Source organism: Zosterops lateralis (genome assembly GCF_965231275.1).
Source record: "Zosterops lateralis genome assembly, chromosome: 12".
Taxonomy (NCBI): domain Eukaryota; kingdom Metazoa; phylum Chordata; class Aves; order Passeriformes; family Zosteropidae; genus Zosterops; species Zosterops lateralis.
In genome coordinates, this window is record NC_139772.1 from 3,556,556 (window position 1) to 3,576,994 (window position 20,439).

The window sequence follows — 20,439 nt, forward strand, 5'->3', positions numbered from 1 at the left end:
AGAGAATTTGACTGATGGTCATAGTGACCAATGTGGAGTCAGGAGGTTGTGACCTCCTTGGGCCAATCCTGGCCCTCTGTAAAAAGTGTATATAAGTTAATTGGAGTCAGATAATAAAGAAGCTTTCCATGTTTGACCCTGCTGCTGCTGCTGTCCTCTGTGAGGGTCCACACCCACAGAGTGTTACCCCTCTAAGTGAAGGGGTAACAGATGTTATCCTGTGGGAATCAGGGGGTGAAACCTCTCTGAGCTCTTGAACTGGTCCTCCCATCCTTGTGCAGCTCTTCCCAGGAGCTGGAGCTCGTCCAGCTGCCTCTGCCAGCTCCTGACCCAGCCTGGCAGGGAATCCCTTCCCCTGCCCAACTGAGCCTGTCTGGAGTCCCAAAATCCCAAGATCACTCCAAATCCTCATGTTTTTGCCAGTAAAATGGTGGAAAACATCTTCTCCCCCAAAGAAAATTTCCCTTTGGTTTTGCTTTTCTCAGCCCAAATCCTTGCCCATCATCCATGGAGCTGCTGCCCATGAGGAGGAGCATCCTGGGGCTGTGCTGGGCACGGTGTGGGCAGCCCCAGCGTGGCCCTCATTAGCCACTCTGGCTAATTGAGCAACAGGCTGATCCTTGCCTGATTTAGCATCATCCCCTTGGCACAAACCTGCTGCTTGTAGAAACACATGGAGCTCCAAGAGCAAAATCCAGGATCCACAGGACGGCCAAGAGGCCACACCCTGAGTTAGGGAGGGGGAACAATGCCCTGAGTGGGACTGACAGAAATTCCAGGACAAACAGGACACAGAGAAGGAGAAAAACGTGCTGATGAGTATAATAATGCACTGTAACAATCAGTGCAGGGTGACCAGCAGCTGGGGAGGAACAGAGTGGTTTGAGCTCAGGACCATGTCCCTCTCTCTCATCTTTATGTTCCCTCAGTTCTGTTATGGGAAATCATATTTGATGAGATGGAATAAATGCAGGAAAATAAAATATTGCTGTTTGCCACTCACTCTGAGTGAAATTGCTGAACAGACTCAGGTTTCATTTTCTTTCTGCTGTTGATTTCTGCATGTTAGGAAATCTAATGAAAAATTAATGTATTTTGCCATCCCATGGCTCAGAAAAGGCTGGGAATAGACTGAATCAGGACTATAATGTTAAGAAAACAACACTATTACAAGTTGTATTTCTTCACACTATCATTTTCACACTCTAAAAACATAACATGCAGCCCAATTATGGTGTCCTTACAATATTTCCTATTTAATTGGCTAATAAAACTCCACTTCTAAGGAGATTATTTGGGGAACCATTTTTAATTTTTTTTTTAATTTGTTGGGGTTTTTGTGGGTTTGGTTTTTTTTTTTTTTTTTTTTTTTTTTTTTTTTTTTTTTTTTTTTTTTTTTATTTGTTTGGTTGTTTTTTTTGGTTGCTGTATTTATTTATTTATCTATTTTTATTTTTATTTTTTAAGTAGAAAATACCTGTTATAAAAGGCACACACAGCAAAGGAACCATTCTCTGAGACCCCCCGAGCTCAAAAATATGATGCTGTGGGTTCAACATGATGTTATAGGACTTGTTGCACTTTTGTTCCTCTTGTGCCACCTTGAGGGATAAAAACTCTTCTGCACGAGTAGAACGGAGTTTGCTGCTACCCCAAACTCCAAACGCTTCACTTCTGGGTTGGGATTTTCTGCTCCTGGTTGTACAAGCAAAGAGCAGAGTTTAGAGCCAAAGTCCTTTTCCATCTTGTCTCATAAAGGTGGAGTAAAATCCTTAGGTCTGTCCCCAGGGGTGTAATGGGGAAGGAAGAGGGAATTTAATTAAAGGTTTTGGTTTATTTTTGGGCAGTTTCTGTCACTTAAATTGGGAGACTCACCTGGTGGGGGGCTCAGGCTGGGTGGAATGAGCCCCACCATTCACATCTCTGTCTGGGAAACTTGAAAGATCTTTTTTTTTGTTTTGCGCAGATTCTCTTTTTGTTCTTGCTGTTTTGTCTCCGTGGATAAGTAACAAGAAGGAGAAAATAATGGGAAGAAACAGGACTTTCCTCTGCAGACTCACCAGAAAAAGATGTGGTTGGTTTTTCTTAAAATAAATTTACCTTTAAAAGATCTTGAATTATGCTGTAAATCCTTTTGCATCAGAGAGACAACTGATGATCATCCAACCCCATCCTCCAGAGGGAAATCCAGCCTGTGCAGCCAGTGTGAGGTGGGAGGAGGAAATAATCCCCTGTATGAGCCAGCCCCTGATGTGCCATGAGCAAAGAGAATCCTCCAGCCTCAAAAACCTCTTTTATGTGTTATCCCAACCTCAGAGGCTTCTTCACTGCCCAGAAAATTATGGAAAACTTCCTGAAGTTGACCAAGACACTCCTACACCACAGATCTCCCCAAAGCTCTGAGCCAGCCATGTCAGAAGCACTGCAATTTTTTATATTATTCTGGTTATTCTGGTAGCAGGTATAGACTTCTTGAAGAGTCATTTTGTTAGTCCTTCTGCTGATCCAGCTGCTGGTTTCTGGGATACACTGGGGTGGTCCAAATGACCCCAAGGATCCCAAGGACCACGAGAGGTCCAAGCAATTCCAAGGATCCCAAGAACCATGAGAAGTCCAAATGATCCCAAAGGACCATGGGAGGTCCAAGTGATCCCAAGCATCAGGAGAGGTCCAAATGACCCCAAAGATCCCAAGCACCACGAGAAGTCCAAGCAATCCCAAGGATCCCAAGCACAATGAGAGGTCCAAGTGACCCCAAGAACCATGAGAGGTCCAAATGATCCCAAGGACCATGAGAGGTCCAAGTGACCCCAAGGATCCCAAGAATCATGAGAGGTCCAAATGATCCCAACCACCATGAGAGGTCCAAGTGATCCCAAGGATCCCAAGCACAATGAGAGGTCCAAATGATCCCAAGGATCATGAGAGGTCCGAGGAATCGCAAGAATCCCAAGCACCACAAGAGGTCCAAATGATCCTAATGATCCCAAGCACCATGAGAGGTCCAGGTGACCCCAAGGACAATTTCACTGACACAGTGACACCCTGACACCTGCTGCTGGCTGGGGTCATCTCAACCCCCCAAACCTTTCCAAAGTGCTGCTGTCCCCCTGTGGGTGAGCTGCAGGCAGCTCCTGTCCCTGCTGTGGTGTCAGGGCAGGAGGGAGGCAGGGCAGGAGGACTCCTGACCACTCCTGACCAGCAGGTAGAGCAGGACTGGGCGGGTGGAGCAGGTGGGATGGTGGAGGCTGGAAATGGCCCAACCCCAACTCTCCTCTGTCCTGCAGTTCAGCCCAGCTCTGGCCTTTGCCTTGCTTGGTTTCTTCACCCTCTGAGCCTCCTGCAAAGCTGCCTGAGCCGCTGCTGGTGCAGCCTGAGCTGGCAGCAGCAGCAATGACCCAGTGCCTGGGCAAACAAAGGGTCACTTCTCCTGGGGCACCACCCCCAGCCTCCCCAGGGCTGCCCACCAGCTCCTCTGTGGGCAGTGCAAACACAAGGGACAAGAACTGAGGGTCTGACCCACAGCAGTGACCCCTCTGAAGGGGACAGGGGTGGTGGATGTGTTTTGGGGTCTGTCACCTCCCTTCCAGTGGACAAAATGACTTTTTCCTCCCTATGCTTGTGTTATTGATGCCTTAAGCTTTATCTTTCATGTATTTCAGATTCTGTGCTGCCCAGGGGTCAGTTCTGAGATCACAGTCAGTGTCACTCAGCTCTGCACAGAGCAGGGACACAAAACAAATCCTTTTCCTGCTGCACACCAAGGACAACTCTCAGCCCCAAAAGCACAAACAAGGGTGGGCTGAAGGGAGGAACAAGAAGGATGGGACCTCACAACCTGAAGCTGGAATTGGACAATTAAACCCAATATGCAAATGGACCAAAACTTGTGAAAATGTGAGATCTTGTGACTGTTTGTCCATTTTGGGTCCATTTTGGGTTCATCTTGGATGTAGCCCTGGTCAGACCCTGTCCTGCCCAAGGCATATCCTAAAGGCCTTTCAATAAATATCTACTTTATTCTCTGGCTCTGTCCAGTCTCTGTTCCAGCTCAGCCTTCCCAAGGCATCACTATGTTCTCCCAACAAGTAAAATCTAGAAGATTTGTTCTTTTTTTTTTCCATAATCCAAATCTGAAAGGACACCAAGAAGACACAACAGAAACTCGGCAGGGTTGAAAAATAGACTTGTCACTTTTTATTGAGCACCAAAGCAGAACCTGGACACGTCTGAGCACCAGGGGCACAAACCAGGGAGGGGCTGCCCAGATCCTGGGGGCTGTGGGAGCATTGCCAGCACTCAGTGACACACAGGGAGGTTTTCATAGCACCAAACATGCTGCAAAATGTTCATGGAAATGTAAAAAATAACCCACACCAGGTGTTTCCTGCTGTGCTGCTGCACCAGGCTGCTGATAAAGCATCTGTCTGTGGAGAGAAGAGCAGCTGAGGACAACTCACCTGCTCTGTGTTTTCATTTCGGTGTCTGAATTTCACATTTCACTGTTGGAAACACAGCACTTGGTCAAGTCCCTTCTGTGGTTTTTGTTTCTGAGTTTGGCAATTAATAACTTGAATTAACTTGGTAAAAAAACCTCAAAAGCCCCTGAGCATTATAGCACCACGAAGAAGGGGGATGGCTTTGATAACACCCAGTAAACAGAAATTCACCATCGGATTATCAATTTGTCAAATTTCCTTTCTTTAAAAAAAAATACTTTTTCAAGCAGAAAATATCTGTCCTGTCCCACCCAGGTGGGTCAGGTACCTGCTTCTGCAGCTACAAAGAAAACAGACACTGAAGTGGATGTGTCCACTCAAATTAAGCATATTTTGGGCTGCTTTGAGAGATCGGGTTGATATTTGAAGTTTTAATCTTTCAGGTTTGTGAATGCTCACCACCAATTTTTCATCTACCACCTCATACAGTTTTAGGATTTTTTTTTAGTTTAAATTAGAACATTTTGGCATTTGCTCTTCAGGGCTTAGCAGTGATCACTGGAGGGCTTTGCTCCTTTAATCAGAATTTGATTTTTTTTTTCTGCAGAATGTAACGCTGCACAAAATCAATCTATTTCACTGAGCAGCGCCGAGGAGAGAGGCTGCAGTGGGATAAGGGGGAGTTTCTGGTCTAAACACAAATTGGAACTATAAAATATGGAACTCTAAAATATGGAACTATAAAATCTGGATTGAAGCCTGGACAACCTGGTCTAGTGGAAGGTGATGAGCTTTAAGCTCCCTTCCAACCCAAACCCCTCCACAATTCCCTGGGTCTGTGGCTCCTGTGTCTGAGCAGGAATTAAGATCTCATTGCAGGAAGCTGTAAAAGATAAAACTCTAGAAAATGGCTCTGTCCAAAGATGGTGCTGCATTTAATATCTTGCACTCTGAAAAAAAAAAAGTGAGTTCAGCAAATGAAGATACTTGGGAAAATGTGGAGCCCTTCAGCTGTTCCTTTGCCCAGTGAAACACCCAGGACTGTGTTTAGAATTGGAAACAGAAGAGCAGTTTGGCACCTCCCATCTCTCCAGTTTTATGGGTGTCCTGGATTGGGCTTAAACCATTGAGTGAGTAGGAAAAAAAAAATTAAAAATCCTGTATTTTATGAGTGGAAGCAGGCAGTCACATTTGTGAATTGGGTATTTATATGCAGTGCTACTGCTGTGCAAATGAAAATGTTAATTTCATACGCGCAGATTGGGGAACGTGGACTAAACCATGGAGCAAATGTGCCTTTTCTGCCAAACAATTCTGGCTGCTTTGCCACAATAAATGCAACTGTCCCTTCAGGATTGCCACGGGGAAGGAAAGCATTAATAGAAAATGTGTTTTTCATTGTGTAATGCTAAACAGCTAAAAGAAGCTGGGAGGCCCAAATACAAATATCCAGATTTTAAGGGTTTATGGGAATCAACACAAAGGTGCAGGACTCCTTTGGAGTGGCCCATCTGCCAGACAATCCTTTTCATCACACAAATTTATCCTGGGTTTTCTTCCTTCCAACACATTTAACAAATTATCCAGACTTCAGGCCTCTTGCTGAGGTTTTGCAGGTACAAACCCACAGATATTTTGTGAGTATTAACAGTGCTGGCTAAAAACAGCACATTACAAAGCTTGGCATGCATTTGTGTGTCTGCCTGGATATTGTAGGAAGGAATCTGTTCCATTATTAACTCTCACCAGACTGAGAGGAGAAAAATAACCTAAAAACATTTATAAAGCTGTTTTTTCTCCTATCTTAAACTACTTCAAATTCTTAAGACTTCAGGTTTAGCCATTTAGAGTGGGTGTCAAGCCTGGGATATAAATAAAAAAATAAGAAACTTGCAGGTATCTTTGAGTTTTAAGCTGATGAAAAGGCTTCTTGGAAGGAGTTATTCAAGACAGGCAGGCACTGGATTTGATCCAGAGAACTTCTTTAGTCTCCCCTATTTTACAGCAACTTAGATATGATATTTAGGTAGAATTCTGACGTCACTGGGTTGTGTTCACAGGCCTGAAATCTGAACTGGGCACACAAGGAGCTCATAAAGGGCAGGCTCTGTGTCAGCAGCCTGACCGTGACACTGTGGCTTGCAGGGATCCCTTGGAGGTGTTTGCATTTCATTTGCAGAAGGGCAGCTGATAAACAGTGTGGTTTCCTTCAGGGGAATCACATTTCTCCCCATCCTGGTGGGATTAAAATCTGGACTCATCCTGTTCCTTGGATAATGGAATTTTTTTTTGTGTCAGTGATGAGCAGGGAGATGCTGGAGATGTGCTTGTGGAGATGTGGGACCAGAAAGCTGCTGGGCAAAGCATTCCTTGACAGAGTGGTCCAGCTGGGTGAAAAAAAAAAACAACAAAAGGGAAAAAAAGACCAACAGTAAGAGGAATTAAAATATTTATCTTTCCTGGGATGTTTGCACAGAACTTGTCCTTAAGTAGCTGAGTAATCTTAACAGCCAGCCTGACGTAGGTACAGGCAGACACTGAACTGCTTTGTTTCCATAATTCCCAGCTAAGCCCAAGTTAATTTTAAAGTGAAGCTGAAAGTGTTGAGAAAACCATCTTGGGACAAAACTTTTGGTATAATGAATATTTTCATTTTTTGCCTAAGGCAAGGCCGATAAAATGGACTGAACTTTTGTTGTTGGCTTGGCTCTGGCCAGATAAATTTGCCTTTGCTCAACCACTGGGTCCCACTGCTCAGCACAAGTGTTCACACACAAAAAATTACCCCACAAAACCCCCCATGTGCTGAAGTATTTGCAGGACTGACCCTTTTTGCAGCCAGTCCAGCATAAACAGCTTTTTAGTTTGTCTGGCAGGACCAGTTACACCTGTGTTGGAAAAAGCCCTTAAACACAAAGTTTAAAGTCTTAAGGAACACCAGTTATTCTTCATCCTAAAAATCACTCCATCCTCTAAATACCCACAAGGCAAAGGTTCTGCAAAGAAATCAGGTGTGTCTGGTGGAATAATGAGAGGGTTTCATGCACCTGTACAGGGTTTTAAGGTGCTGTCCTTACTCCAGCGTTTTGCTCAGAGGAAATAATCACCCTCAAGACAATTTCTCTGAATAATTGCATTCTAAGCACCAGCTATTTCCACCCAGCTTTCCCTTTATTCACAGGGCACTTACCCAGGCACACCTTCAATTAGCCCAAATGCTTCTGCTGGTTTTTCACGTAGCCGACCAAATTGTTGGAATTGCTGCCTGTGAAAACAAATATCAGCCAAGTCAGGTTTGGGCTTAGGCTGTGGTAAATGGTTTCTCCAGGTTCTCTTAGCAGTGCAGCTTTATTGGTCTCATTATTTAGCAGTTCTCTTGGAGAGCTGGGATAGCCCAGACTGGAAGGGAGGAAAGGAAATCCTTTTGTGGTTTTATCAGCCCAAGTGGCCAAATTTGGCTATTTGTAAATCTTGTATCAAAGATGGTGCCTGGTTGTACCTGAATGTCACTTCCAGCTGATCCACATTCAAAAGGGAGAAACCAGGAGTTTTAACACTGTGAGGAAAGATGTGGGAGATGCTCCTGCTTTCTTTGAGCCCCAGATTTGTGAGAGGGACCTGCCACCTCTCAGGGGACACTGAGGGACTGATTCACTGTGCTCCAGCCATCCCTCATCTCTGACCACAGTCCAAAATCCTGATTTTTTACAGAGCTCTCTGTTCAGCTGCAAGGAGTGCTGGGCCAAGAGCAAAGCTCTGAAAATATGCTTAAAAATAATAAAAAAAGATGATTGGACTGGGTGGTTCCCCTGGCAGAAGACTGCACCATTTATTTAACTCGTGCTACCACAGCTGAAAAATCTGCTTCTCAAGAGTCCACAGTCAGGACATTGTAGATCTCAAAATAAGATCTTCTGATAATAAAGAGTTGAGGATAAAGAATCTCTTTTTCCTATGTACAAACCTTCATTTCATAAGGAGCAAATTCATTGTAAGCATTGTGAGAATGATAAAGGTTAATAACAACAACAAACACTTCATGCCAGCAACTTACCAAAATATTCCTTGTAATATTTATGCCTCAGGCTGTGTCCATCTGGAAAAGAAGGTACATGGTGAGAACACGCCCAGCCAGACTTCATTTTTTTTGTGTTAAACTCTGACCTTCTGTGTTCAGTGCAGAGAAATTAGAGATATGGAAATAATAACCTCACAATGAGGAAAACAAAAGTCCTCTGTAGCTGAAGTGATTTGGATTGCTATAAATGTTTTATAAATTGCTGAGATTACTGAGCTCTGTGGACACAACTCACTCGCCAGAAGAGTGGGAATTGCCACTAGTATTTTATAACCTTTTCATTAGCTACAGGTCAAGGAATCAGAGGCCTTCCCAAAGGAAATAAAATTTGGGTAACCTTTCAGACCACCCTTCAGGGAGTTGTAGAAAGTGATAAGGTCACCTTTGAGTCTCCTTTTTTTCCGGCTAAACAACCCCAGCTCCCTCAGTTGTTCCTCACAGGGTTTGTGTTCCCAGCCCCTCACCAGCCTTGGTGTCTCCTCTGGACACAGAGCTGGACACAGCACTCAGTGTCCATCCTAAACTGAAACACCCAGAACTGGACACAGCACTCAAGGTGTGGCCTCACCAGTGCCCAGTACAGGGGAAGAATGAGCTCCCTGCTCCTGCTGGCCACACCATTCCTGATCCAGGCCAGGAGCCATTGGCCCTCTTGGCCACCTGGGCACTCTGCTGGCTCATGTCCAGCTGCTGTCACCAGCACCCCCTGGTCCCTTCCTGCCTGGGCACTGTCCAGCCACACCAACCTCCTGTAACATTGCAGGGGGTTCTTGTGGCCAAAATGCAGGACTTACTAAATTTCACCCTACTGGACTCTGTCCACCCATCCAGCCACTCCAGATCTCTGCAGAGCCCTCCTCCCTTCCCACACACTCTCCCAGCTTAGTGCCATCTGCAAATGAACTGATTTGAAAGAGAAGAGGCAGGGAGGTGCAGCACTGACCTGGGTTTCCCCGGAGCTTGATGCACTGGCCCCTGTTGGGGATGCCCTCGGCCGTGTTGCCCGGGTTGATGATGTGGCACTCGTAGCCCGTGGGGCAGTGCAGGGGCTCATCCCCATCCTCTGTGGTGCTGCAGGCCTCAGCTGCAAGAGAAGGCAGCAGGTCACCCATGGCTGTGACACCCACAGGGACACAAACACAGCCACACAGCCCCACCTCAGGCTCCTGGCCATGGTGGGAGCACAGGGCTGACCACTCCTGACACTGCTCAGCCCCATTCCCACGGGACAGAACTTTTGGTATAATAAATACTCTCATTCTTGCCTAATGCAAGGCTGATAAAAGGGATGGAGGTTTTGCTGTTGGGTTGGTTCTGGCCAGATAAATGTGCCTTTGCTCCCCACAGCCCAATGTGCAGGGTCTGTGCCAGCTGTGGGGTGGATCCCACCCACCACTGATGCCTTAGGACTTCAGCTGTTGTGTTTTCCATCCATTTGTAATCCTGCAGTTCTTTAGTGTATAACTCTAAACTCCATACAGAGTGTTAGCTACTGTTCTTCAGTGTAGAACTCTAAACTCTATAGACAGTGTCAGCCACTCCTTTCCCATTTTGGTCAGACCAAGCAATTCCTCTCCAAGGCTGGGAATCAAGGACCCCTCACTGCCTCAGGCCTAAGAGATGTAAACAAAAGTGAGTTTGGGGGAGCACACTTGGGGTAAATGACTTCATTACCTGAAGCTGTAATTGGAAGATGAACCCCCAATATGCAAATGGACCAAACTTATCAAACTGTGAAAACCTGTGACCTGTGGTCCATTTTTGGGTGTAGCCCCTGGGGGACTTCATCTGCCCTAAATGTACCTGAAGGCCCTTCAATAAATATAACAGCTCTTTATTCCTTTAACTCTGTCCGGCCTCTGTTTTTAGGCAGCCCAAAAAGGCACCACCACTGCCCAGCATGCAGGATGGTCCCTCCATGGGGCTGTGCCCTCCCAGCAGGGATCAGTGTGTCCCAGCCAGGCTCTGGTCTGAGTGACTGCAGGAGTTTCAGGTCTGCCCATTTCTGTTTCCTGGTCAATGCACCATTTCTGTAGTGGTTTGAGTGCCTGCTAGAATTATTGACTCTTTTTCTGCTGTGAGATAGGGTTAGGAGCAAAGCAAAGCAGGCTCAAAGTCGGGAAAGGTGATCAGGAAGCTGCAGTGTGCTGCTCTCTGCTCCACACCCACAAACCTGCTGCAGAATCCACACCTCAGGGGTGACTCACTGCAGGGTCAGGCAGTGCCACCCCCTGTCCCAGACAGAGGTTTCATCACTTTGACCCGGGACAGGCAGCAAGTTCAGCTCAGCACGGGGAGGTGAAGCAGGACTTGGGCAGTGTTTGTGACCATTACATGAACAGACTCTGCAGGGCCACTCCACCCTCTCATTTTTAATTTCAAGAATCTCTGCTGTAATTCTCATGCCATGACTGATGGTTCTCACTTCCCTAATTACTCTCTCAAGCTGAGATGAAGGTGTTCAGATAAGAACAAATAATATAAGCATGACAAGGATGGATGAGGAGGAACCTATTTTATCTTATTTCTCACTGTGCAGCTTCAATGAGCTGGAGGGAGAATTTTCTCTTTGAGAACTTGGAGTTTCCATAATGGATGAGAGTTGAGGCTCAATGAGTCTAAAACCATCTGTGTAAGACCAAAGAGGAGAATTTATTGGCACTATCTGGATCTGACTAGAGCTGATCAAAAGCTGGGTTAACATTTCCATGAAAAACCCAAAAACTTCAGGTGTCCATATATCTGACAGCGCCTCATAGAAGGCACTTCTCTTCCCATCTCCTCACTCTCTCCTCATTTCAATTTCAGGTACTGGAAAAAATTAATTAAAACCACTTTCCCTGTGGAATGAACCTGAGAAGCTCAAGCTCATTATCAGTCTCCAAACTCAGATTCGTGCCTCAGGTTCATGTCAGCTTGACACAGCTCTGCAGCAGTTTGCCAGGGCTCCTGTCCAAAGCTCCTTCAGATCCAAGAGCCACAGCCCCAGCCCAAGGCATCTGGATGATGAGGCCATGCTGGATTAAAGGATCTCCCATTCTGAGTCCACCCACGTTCTATCAGGAAGCTGGCAGGGAATTATGTGTGTGATGACAAAGCCTTTTTCCAAAATAAAGATATACCTCTGATTATTTGAAGAATGGGTACAAGCCCAGTCCCCTGCAGCATTCCTAGTGCTCTGCTGGATAATCCATATCCATAAAAAGTAATTTATTTACTGCACCAGAAAGCAGCCCCCAGCACCACACAGAATTATTCCTATGGAAACTCCAGACAAATACCAGCAGCCCAACATCCCAGGCAAGGTCTGTGCATGAAGGATTTATTCTCCAGGGCCTTTGTGTGGTTATGGATATTGCAGAGAAGACAGAGAAATGTCCTGTACCTTGTAAGACTTCCTCTGGACCATCCAAAAGCCACCCATTGCCTCCCAGCCAGCGGGGTTTGGGCTGAACCAGCCAGTCCAAGACTGCAGGAGACAGAAACAAGAGACCACAGTGTCAGGAGGCAGCAGCCACAGGGCACAGAGTTATGGAAAAGTCATGGATTTCCTCTAAGGGCCTGTGAGGAGGCTGCCTGATGGATTGATCTGATTTTGACTTATATTGGTGCTCTTGTTGTCCCAGTGGAAAGGGAGCCATGGATGTTACAGGGCCACAAGGACCTGGTGTCCCAGAGGCCCAAGCAGCTGCTGCTTCCCATTCTCATTCCCATGGCAGGGAAGGATGGGGTGGCTGCCTCACTTCTGTCAGCACTAATTCAGGCTGGGATTGCCTCTTTTCCTGAATACAGAAACCCAGGAACACAGAATGGTTTGAGCTGGAAAGGACCTTAAACATCATCTCATTCCAATCCCCTGCCATGGGCAGGGACACCTTCCACTATCCCAGGTTGCTCCAAGACTCATCCTTGGACACTTCCAGGGATGGGGCATGGAAAATGCCATCCCAGGAAATGAACTGGCCTTGAGTGACTTCTACAATTCGACCCAGTGGAAATTTTGCAGCACCAGTTTGCCTTGGACACCTTTGCCACTCACCAATCCCCCAGAAACACAAGTGTGGAACTGAACTCCACCCCCAACTCACAGTCCAGCCTCCCACCCCATACCCAACACGTGTGAAGATCACCACCACCCCAATCTCTGCAAGCTCCTCTCTCTCCCAGCCTCCCCAGTGTGGAAACCTTTGAACCCCTCAGGGAAACACCCAAGGCTTTGCCCTGGAAGAATATACCATAGAGTTCCTCCACCCAGGGGTGTAGCAATGCATTTGAATAACTTAGGCTATTCTCTCTATCAGCTAAATTATTTGTAGATAAGAAGACATTTTTAGTCTTGTTTTTCAGAGATTCATCAAGGCTACAGGAACAACAAGTCTAAAAATAATGAACAAGAACTTGGGAAAGTGTCTACAAGAAATGCAAAACTCAGATAGAAGACACACAGCGTGGTGATGGACACTTGACCAATTAGGTGCCCTAAAGGATGTGTGCCTGGGTGATAGACAAATTACTTAGCCAATCAAAAGACTCCTATATGCATGAACAGTAGGGCTAAAAAATTATAACTGCAGCTTTATGTAAACAATAAACTGTTGGTTTGGGGTTTTTTTCAGCCTTCTGATGCTTACATTTTTGTAGTGGAGTTTTTTGCTAGTTTATGCAAATAAAGTGATATTTACATTCCTCTGTGGAGGAGAGACAATTAATGGACTTCTAGTTTGACCAGTGGGGTCGGAGAGGTGGCAACCTCATCCTCCAACCCTTGGTCATTGTCCAGAATCTATATAAATTGAGGTCAAGAAATAAACTTCCCTCTTTTTGCCCTGACAACTGACTGTGTATGTATCCTTCATTCCGTGTCCGTCTAGTGGATTCTGTTGGAATCATATTGATTAATTTATTTCTGCAGCCCATTTTTGTTGGGAAAGATGAGACAGGGAAAGCTTACAGATATGATTGCTTGGCAAGGGATTCTAAAAATATAAAACCTGTGAGTGAAATAGAAATGAAAGCCAACTTTGAGATGTGATCATGGCAGGCAGGAAGACGGTGATTATCTGGAGATGGGTTGAGTGATAACAAACAAAGGGACACCAAGGGACTCAAGGGTGTAGCCCCATCAAGGTATCAGGGAAAAGATAGATAAGAGAGTAGTCTTTAGAGTTTAGAATATAGGATGATATGGCAATATAGCAGTTCTCATAGGCTGCATGCAAAGTTTGTAGGTTTTGTATCTCACGCTGGTTGGTCACGAGACACGGTTTACACATGGTTGTAAATTAGAATATTAAACACAAAAGGAGATATAACACATTGTAACAAGGACATCGCTCTCTTGCTCTTTTCTCTTACCCCCTTTGCCCTTGTGCTCTGTTTCTCCCCCAGTCATTGGGGCATCCCTTTGGCTGGTGGCTGAAGGCCAAACCCTTTTACCCACAACCCTTGCAATAAACCCGCATGTTCTAGAACATCTCAGATCTGCAGAGTTCCCTCTCCCTGCCGCCCACAGACGCTCCTACACATTTTCCCTGTTCAGAGGGGTGGCTGTACCTGGCGGGGGCTGCACAGACTCGAGGCAGGCGTAGATGCAGCCGTTGTAGCAGCAGCGCTTGTGGCGCTGGCACTCGGAGTCGGAGCGGCAGCTGGGCACCTCGCAGGCGCGCTCCGGCAGGCTCTGCGGCGGCGGCGGGCACCGGTCGTTCCTCTGCTGGTGGGAGCTGTGAGAATGAAGAGGGTACTCATAATCCTTTGCAAAGAGAAGAAAAGGAAATCAGGTTGTCTCGGGTTGTAATGCAGGAGGTGTTCTATTCCCGATCTGTTGAAAGTGGTGGTGGAGGTGTTTTTCATTATGTCATAACTCCGGGGAGGAGGGGGTGGATGTAGACTTGATATTTTCTGACCTTGAGAAGAGATAGTTCTTCTCAAGGTCAGAAAATATAGAGCCAACAGATGAGTGTATTTCTGTTAAAACCAGCTGGGGAAGTGTTTTCTTTATCTCTTCCAGGACCCATCCTTCCTCCAGGGGATCTCTGCTGTTAATGGGCCATTAAGGCTCACTGCAGGGCTGATACAATTTCATCATCTCATTGGGAGATGCTTCACCCAGGGGGAGGAGCCAAGAGTTTCTACCTGGATAAAATCTGAGATTCAGAACAGCAGCACAGCCTGTTTGCACTGGATTCCCAGAGGGAGACCAGACCCATCTCAGCACCACTGGACCCTTCTACAGGACCATCTCTGCTCCAACAGAGCATCAAGCCAGGGGCGAGAAGTGAGAGCTGCCATGGCCTCACGAGCAGGTAAAGGGTCATAAATACATAAAAACGTGTATAAATACACACTTGGCCCAATCACTGGTATAAATACACATTTGGCCCAATCACTGGTGAGTTACAAAATCAGTGATGAGAAACTGGGGCTGTTATTCCAAGAATAAACATGGTGCAACAGTCCCCCAGGGGTTTCTAGGGCATTTCACCACCAGACTATGGAGAAATTTGAGGTGACATTTAACATCCCTCTCTACATCCTGCTCCAGTAATACTCAATGGCTCCTTTGGAGCATCTGTGCCTGTGACAACAGTCTGTTCCCACATGGATTCTCCCAAAAACTGGCCAAGAAGAGGCCATTGCACAGAGATGGAGTGTCAGAGAGACGGACAATTCCTGATATTTTCACTAATGACAGTTCTTCTGCCCTTTTCCCAATATCAAGAGACAATTTCTGCTTTTTCCTTTAAAACCCTTCCATGACATTGTTTTCCCATGAACTGCTAGGCTGTTTAAACCACTAAAAAGGTTTGGAAAAACCCAATTTTCATGATGTTTTCCATGCTGAAGGTGCAAACTCTCCTATTAGTCCATTCCTCAAAAGCTGCAAACACTCCAAATTTGAAACATGTTTTAAAATTGAAGATATTGAAAATACACATTTTTTTTGGAGGGAGTGTTGCTGTATTTTGAATAGAGAAAATTTTCAGACCAGGTATAATTTTGGGATAAAAGGGAGTACTGTTCAGTAAATCTGTGCAGTTCCAAACACTGAACAGGTCTCCTTGTTGGAGGGAGTGTTCATCCTGGAAGTTCCCACTTTTCTATTTGAAAGGTCATCTGCAGATGGAAATGTGACGAAAATAATACTGGCAAATAGTGGATACATGAAAAAAACCACCAAACAATTACTGCAGTTACTTCACAGATGATTCAGAAACCAAGAAGCCAAAATTGCAATGAACAGCTGGCTCCATGAATGAAATTTCCGTTGTGGAACAATATAAAAGTTGTAGCCAAATAACTTTGTACCTCATGACCTCCCTGTCCATTTTCTCTGGTCACCTATTGCTCATAACTCATTTCTTTCAAAATAAGAATATTTTGCTTATTTGGTTTAATAAACCCCCTCGTTTATTATGTGTGCATAAAACAGGATTCTCTCATTCACCAAAATAACTTGGGTGAAGACATCTCCAGGTTTGGGTTACAAGGTTTTGTAAAAGCTCTCCCAGCATTCACAGTTTGGCTCTGATTTATTATTTTTGCAGGTTGTGACAACAGTCAAAATTTCTTTAAAAACGTTTTCCAGTGCAAGAGGTAATTTTCTGTTTCCCAGGGAGATTTATTAAATCATTTAATGACAATATCTGCCTTAGAAATAGGCAGCAACAAAGTAAGGAGAAAAGTTCAGAGTTCAGCTGAGGAACCCTGGAAGTCAACAAAGATGAGGAAAAACCTGGATGGAATCACTCAGTCCCAGCCACAATTTCAACAGCAACTGAAGGATGCAGTCTGCCTCCCAAAAATCCCAGATCTGTTCTGTTTTTTGTGTCTGGAACTGGTCCCTGAGCTTGTGTCAAACCACAGCTCTCTGTTAACTCATATTCTGCATGGAGCCCCTGGAGATGACACACGAGGTTTATTTCAGCCTCCCACCACCAGCTCTGGCCCTGGCAGGTATTCCCAAACCTTGGCCATAAAACACCTTTCCTCTGAAAAAAAAAAAAAAAATACGCAGTCAGGGGGAATCCTCCAATATTTCCATTAAATAAAAAATCACCATCACTATCAGTGATGGTCAAAGTGGCCAAGATCAGACTGAAGGCAGCTTAAACAATCTGAAGGACAAGACCAAAGCAATGGGAATAATATTCTCCTGTTATTGGCCCAGGATTTATCATTTTGGTTCTGCTGTTTGCAGTTGGAAGAATGCTGCAGGAACTGGGGTGGGCTCCCGGAAGATGCACAATAATGACTAAAAGGCTGGAAAGAAGGAAATATGAAAAAAAAAATAAGGTTTGTGTGTGTGCAGGTTCCAAAAGGGAGGCTGAGGCTGCTCTGCTCACAGGTTACTCTGAGGATGTGGGGGCCAGAAATCTCCTGGGGCACAAAGAAGGTACCCCAGGGCTGATTTATGACAGCTGCCTGCTGGAGGGTAAATAAATTGTTGGAGGAGCATTACAGCAGCTGTGAGGAATTCTTCATTTCTGGAAAACTTTAACAGAAGGCTGGGATTTTTCTGAAACACTTGCTGTAGTTGACAGTGGAATGAAATCCAGACTGGCCCAGTTTTTCCCAACAGACATGATGGGTGTTTTGTAGTGAACTGAAGCCCACTCCCAGGTAGCTCCCTCCCTTCCTCTTGTCCTTTGGGAATACTCCCTGGAGCGTGGGGGCTGCAGAACACCAGCTGCAAATCACTAAACTTGACAAGTGTCCCTCTGTAAAATATATGGATTTTTTTTTTTTTTTTTTTTTTTTTTTAAAGCTCAGCTCCTGCATCTCACTGTGACTGCCAGGTTTATCTCCTCACTGCAATCCCTCTTTCTCCCTTCTCCATCCCCACTTGCCAACCCATCCCCTTCATCAGGGGGAATAAAAACCCCAAGCCAGCTCCTCATCCTCACACCTGCCTGTCATTTTTCTGAATGCATTCCAGATATTCTGAACTCAGACCACACAAAACTCCCTCCCCCGTGTCCTTTGGGGTCCCACAGGGATGTCTGTGGCCTGTGGCCCTCCCATATGGCTCCAGGTTGCCATGAGCATCTCCATCTGTCATCCTTGTAGCCAAGTGACAAATCAGCTCCTCTGCCTCCAGACTCTGATTTCCCCACTGCAGAGAACACACAGCATTTGGTAGGAGAGAAAACATCCCTCTGAGAAACCAGAGGGGCTGCCAGGACTGACTCCTGGTGCAGGGAGAGGATGGAGAGCAGACGCTTTCCCCCCTGACAAGGCATTGAGGAGGAGAAAGAAAAGCATTTGCTGTTTTCCCTGGATCAATGGTGCTGTCAATATGAGCAGTTCTAGCTGAGCTCGCCAGATCAGTAGCACCTGGATTGAGGGCTGCCAGGAAAAACAGCCCTTTGAAGGAGAGCAGGTTGAAAGGAGAGGATATATCCTCAGGGGAGCCGGCTCTGCCTCGACAGGGCTCCTTATCTGAAGATCAACATGTAAATTCCTGTTCTGCTCCTGTCCTGTCTCTCCGGGTCATTCACCTCACGGTTCCTATTAAATTTGAGCTTCTCACTAAATATGGCAGAAAAACATCCATATAAATGCACTTCCCAGTGAGTGATTTTGCAGGAAATGCAGCTCTTTATATCACCATTTTCCAATTAAAGTGCAAACCAAAGGATACCCTATCCCAAGAGAGGCTATAATGAAGAGATTTCTTACAAAATCCTGAGGTTCTTTTCAAATATCAGCACAATGTTTTCTGAAAAATTCCAAGCAGACAAGACAGAATTTCAGTTCTCTCACTGGGGGCAAGGGACGTGTGTCACAATTTTGAGTCAGCACAAACCAAATGTTGCCATGCACAAACATCACTCTAAAAGTCACGGGCATAAAAACATCCTTTTTGAATGAAAAGCTGCAGAAAACAGATGGAGGAATCTGCCTGTGACACCAAGGTGCTGTTTATACACAAGGTGCAGAGGTTGGGAGATGCAATCAGACCTGAGCATAAGAAAATAAACTCAAGCAACTCAAGTGACAGAAACCTTGGCTCAGGGCTGCTTTCTAAGGAAACTTGAAAAAAAGGATCAAGTAAAAATTTCAAATCTATAACTCTTTTTTTTTCTTTTTTTTTAAACAGCAGGTCCTAAAATTCAAGATCTCATTTTCAAATTTTTTTTAATTTCTATTTCCTCCATGGCCATCTCTAAGTGCTGTATGGATCAGGCACTCAGTAACTTGTTGCTGTCCCAGTCCCAGCCCCAGCACTCCTGCTGGAGTGGCTTTGGGAGGGATTTGGTGGCGGTGCTCAGTGCCCTGTGAAGGCTGCCAGGAGCAGGCAGGGACAGACAGATGGTGGCACTGAGTGTGTGCCAGGGCAGGGACAGCAGCTCTGCCCGCAGGGGATGTGCCAGGGGATGGGTTTTTGGGATCTCCACCCTTTAGGGTGATGGGCACACTGTGCTGTCGTGCTCCAGGGGTTGCCAGAACCCTGGGCAATGCCACCCCAAAGTTACCCCAAAAGGCAGCAGAGGAGCAGGGCAGGGAACCCTCCCTTCTCCAAGCCATAAATCCCATTATTTTCCTCCCACTAAACCTATCCCTGGACCCGCAGGGTTTGCATTTCCCTTTCTCACCGATCACTTTTCCCTGGCTGTCCTGGGGAGTTTTCCAGGGAAAGCGGTGAGGTGCCATCCCAAACCTCCCTCCCTGCTCTCCCCAAGTTTCCCCCTGCAGCAGCTAGGTGGCAAAACTCCCGCACAGCCTGGGAAAAACTTCATAAATAAATCCCTGTACAACACAGAGCCAGCCCGCCGAGCCCAACACTCCCGATCCCCAAACCGAGCAGGGAAAAAAGCGCAGGGAAAACTCCCCATTTTGCCACCAGCATCACCCAAAAACACCCCCAGCCTTACTCACATCGTATTTCTCGGTCATTTTCAGCAGAGCGCGTTTCCAGAGGCTCCTGGCACAGCCCGGCTCCGGCAGCAGCAGAACCAAGACACACAAGGCTGCGGCGATGAGTTTTTTACAGAAAAGCATCTCTGGCAGCAACCTGGAACCCATTTTTTTTTTTTTTTTTTTTTAATTTATTTTTTTTCCCAGGGAGAGATGGAATAAGGAGCCAGTTCAGGGAATCCAGGCGGTTCCGGGGCTTGGAAAGGAGGGAGGAGAGAGAGAGAGAGGGTTGAGCGCTCCCAGAGCTGCTTTTCCTTGCACAGCGTCTGGGAAAAAAAAAAAAAAAAAAAAAAAAAAAAAAAAAAAAGAGGAAAAGAGCTCACAGGCAGGAGCTGTTGAACTTCTCCAAGTCAGATCAGGTTCTCGGCTCACAGGCTCCCAACAAAGCTCACGCTTCTCCCTCCCTGAGTGATGGACGGGAAGATTACTCGGGAAGATTATTTTTAGACCTTTGTTCCCAACATCTGGCATCCTCCGAGAGCCCCATTCAGAGCCGGGCCGTGGGATCAGATGGCAGCTGCCGCAGGGGGAAATGAAGGTCTCCGAGGGGTGGGCTCGGCAGAGTTTTACAAAAAGTTCACCCAAAATTCCCCGGGAGCCAGGGATCCCCCTTTGTGCGCTCCCTGCTGCGGGTTTGCAGCTCGTTTTGACAAAGTGATAACTTCATCTGCAGCCCTTGAATACAGCAACACCCTCTCTCAAAAAAAAAAAAAAAAAAAAAAAAAAAAAAAAAAATATATATATATATATATATATATATATATATATATATATATATATTTTCAATATCTTCAGTTTTAAAACATGTTTCAAATTTGGAGTGTTTGCAGCTTTTTGAGGAATGGATTAATAGGAGAGTTTGCACCTTCAGCGTGAAAAATATAATAAAAATTGGGGTTTTCCAAACTTTTTAAACAGCCTAGCAGTTCATGGGAAAACAATGTCATGGAAAGGTTTTAAAGGAAAAAGCAGAAAATGTTTCTTGATATTGGGAACAGGGCAGGA

General features: G+C 45.7%; 1 protein-coding gene across 1 annotated transcript; it reads right to left on the bottom strand.

Moving 5' to 3' along the window:
- Positions 1-4,177: 4,177 nt before the first annotated feature.
- On the bottom strand, positions 4,178-20,063 carry WFDC1 (WAP four-disulfide core domain 1). The gene is made up of 7 exons (XM_083869919.1): positions 19,396-20,063; positions 14,071-14,266; positions 11,903-11,986; positions 9,461-9,601; positions 8,494-8,535; positions 7,630-7,704; positions 4,178-6,826 (listed from the first exon to the last, which is right to left on the bottom strand). The coding sequence occupies exons 1-6, from the start codon at positions 19,540-19,542 to the stop codon at positions 7,646-7,648; spliced, it is 669 nt and encodes a 222-aa protein (XP_083726045.1). The 5' UTR covers positions 19,543-20,063; the 3' UTR covers positions 4,178-6,826; positions 7,630-7,645.
- Positions 20,064-20,439: the final 376 nt, after the last annotated feature.

Excerpts from the sequence above, each read along its gene's own strand:
- WFDC1 (XM_083869919.1), bottom strand. The coding sequence starts at position 19,542 with ATGGGTTCCAGGTTGCTGCCAGAGATGCTTTTCTGTAAAAAACTCATC. Across the intron at positions 11,987-14,070 it reads GTCTGTGCAGCCCCCGCCAG|TCTTGGACTGGCTGGTTCAG; the intron begins GTACAGCCACCC and ends TGTCTCCTGCAG. Across the intron at positions 8,536-9,460 it reads CAAGCTCCGGGGAAACCCAG|ATGGACACAGCCTGAGGCAT; the intron begins GTCAGTGCTGCA and ends CTTCTTTTCCAG.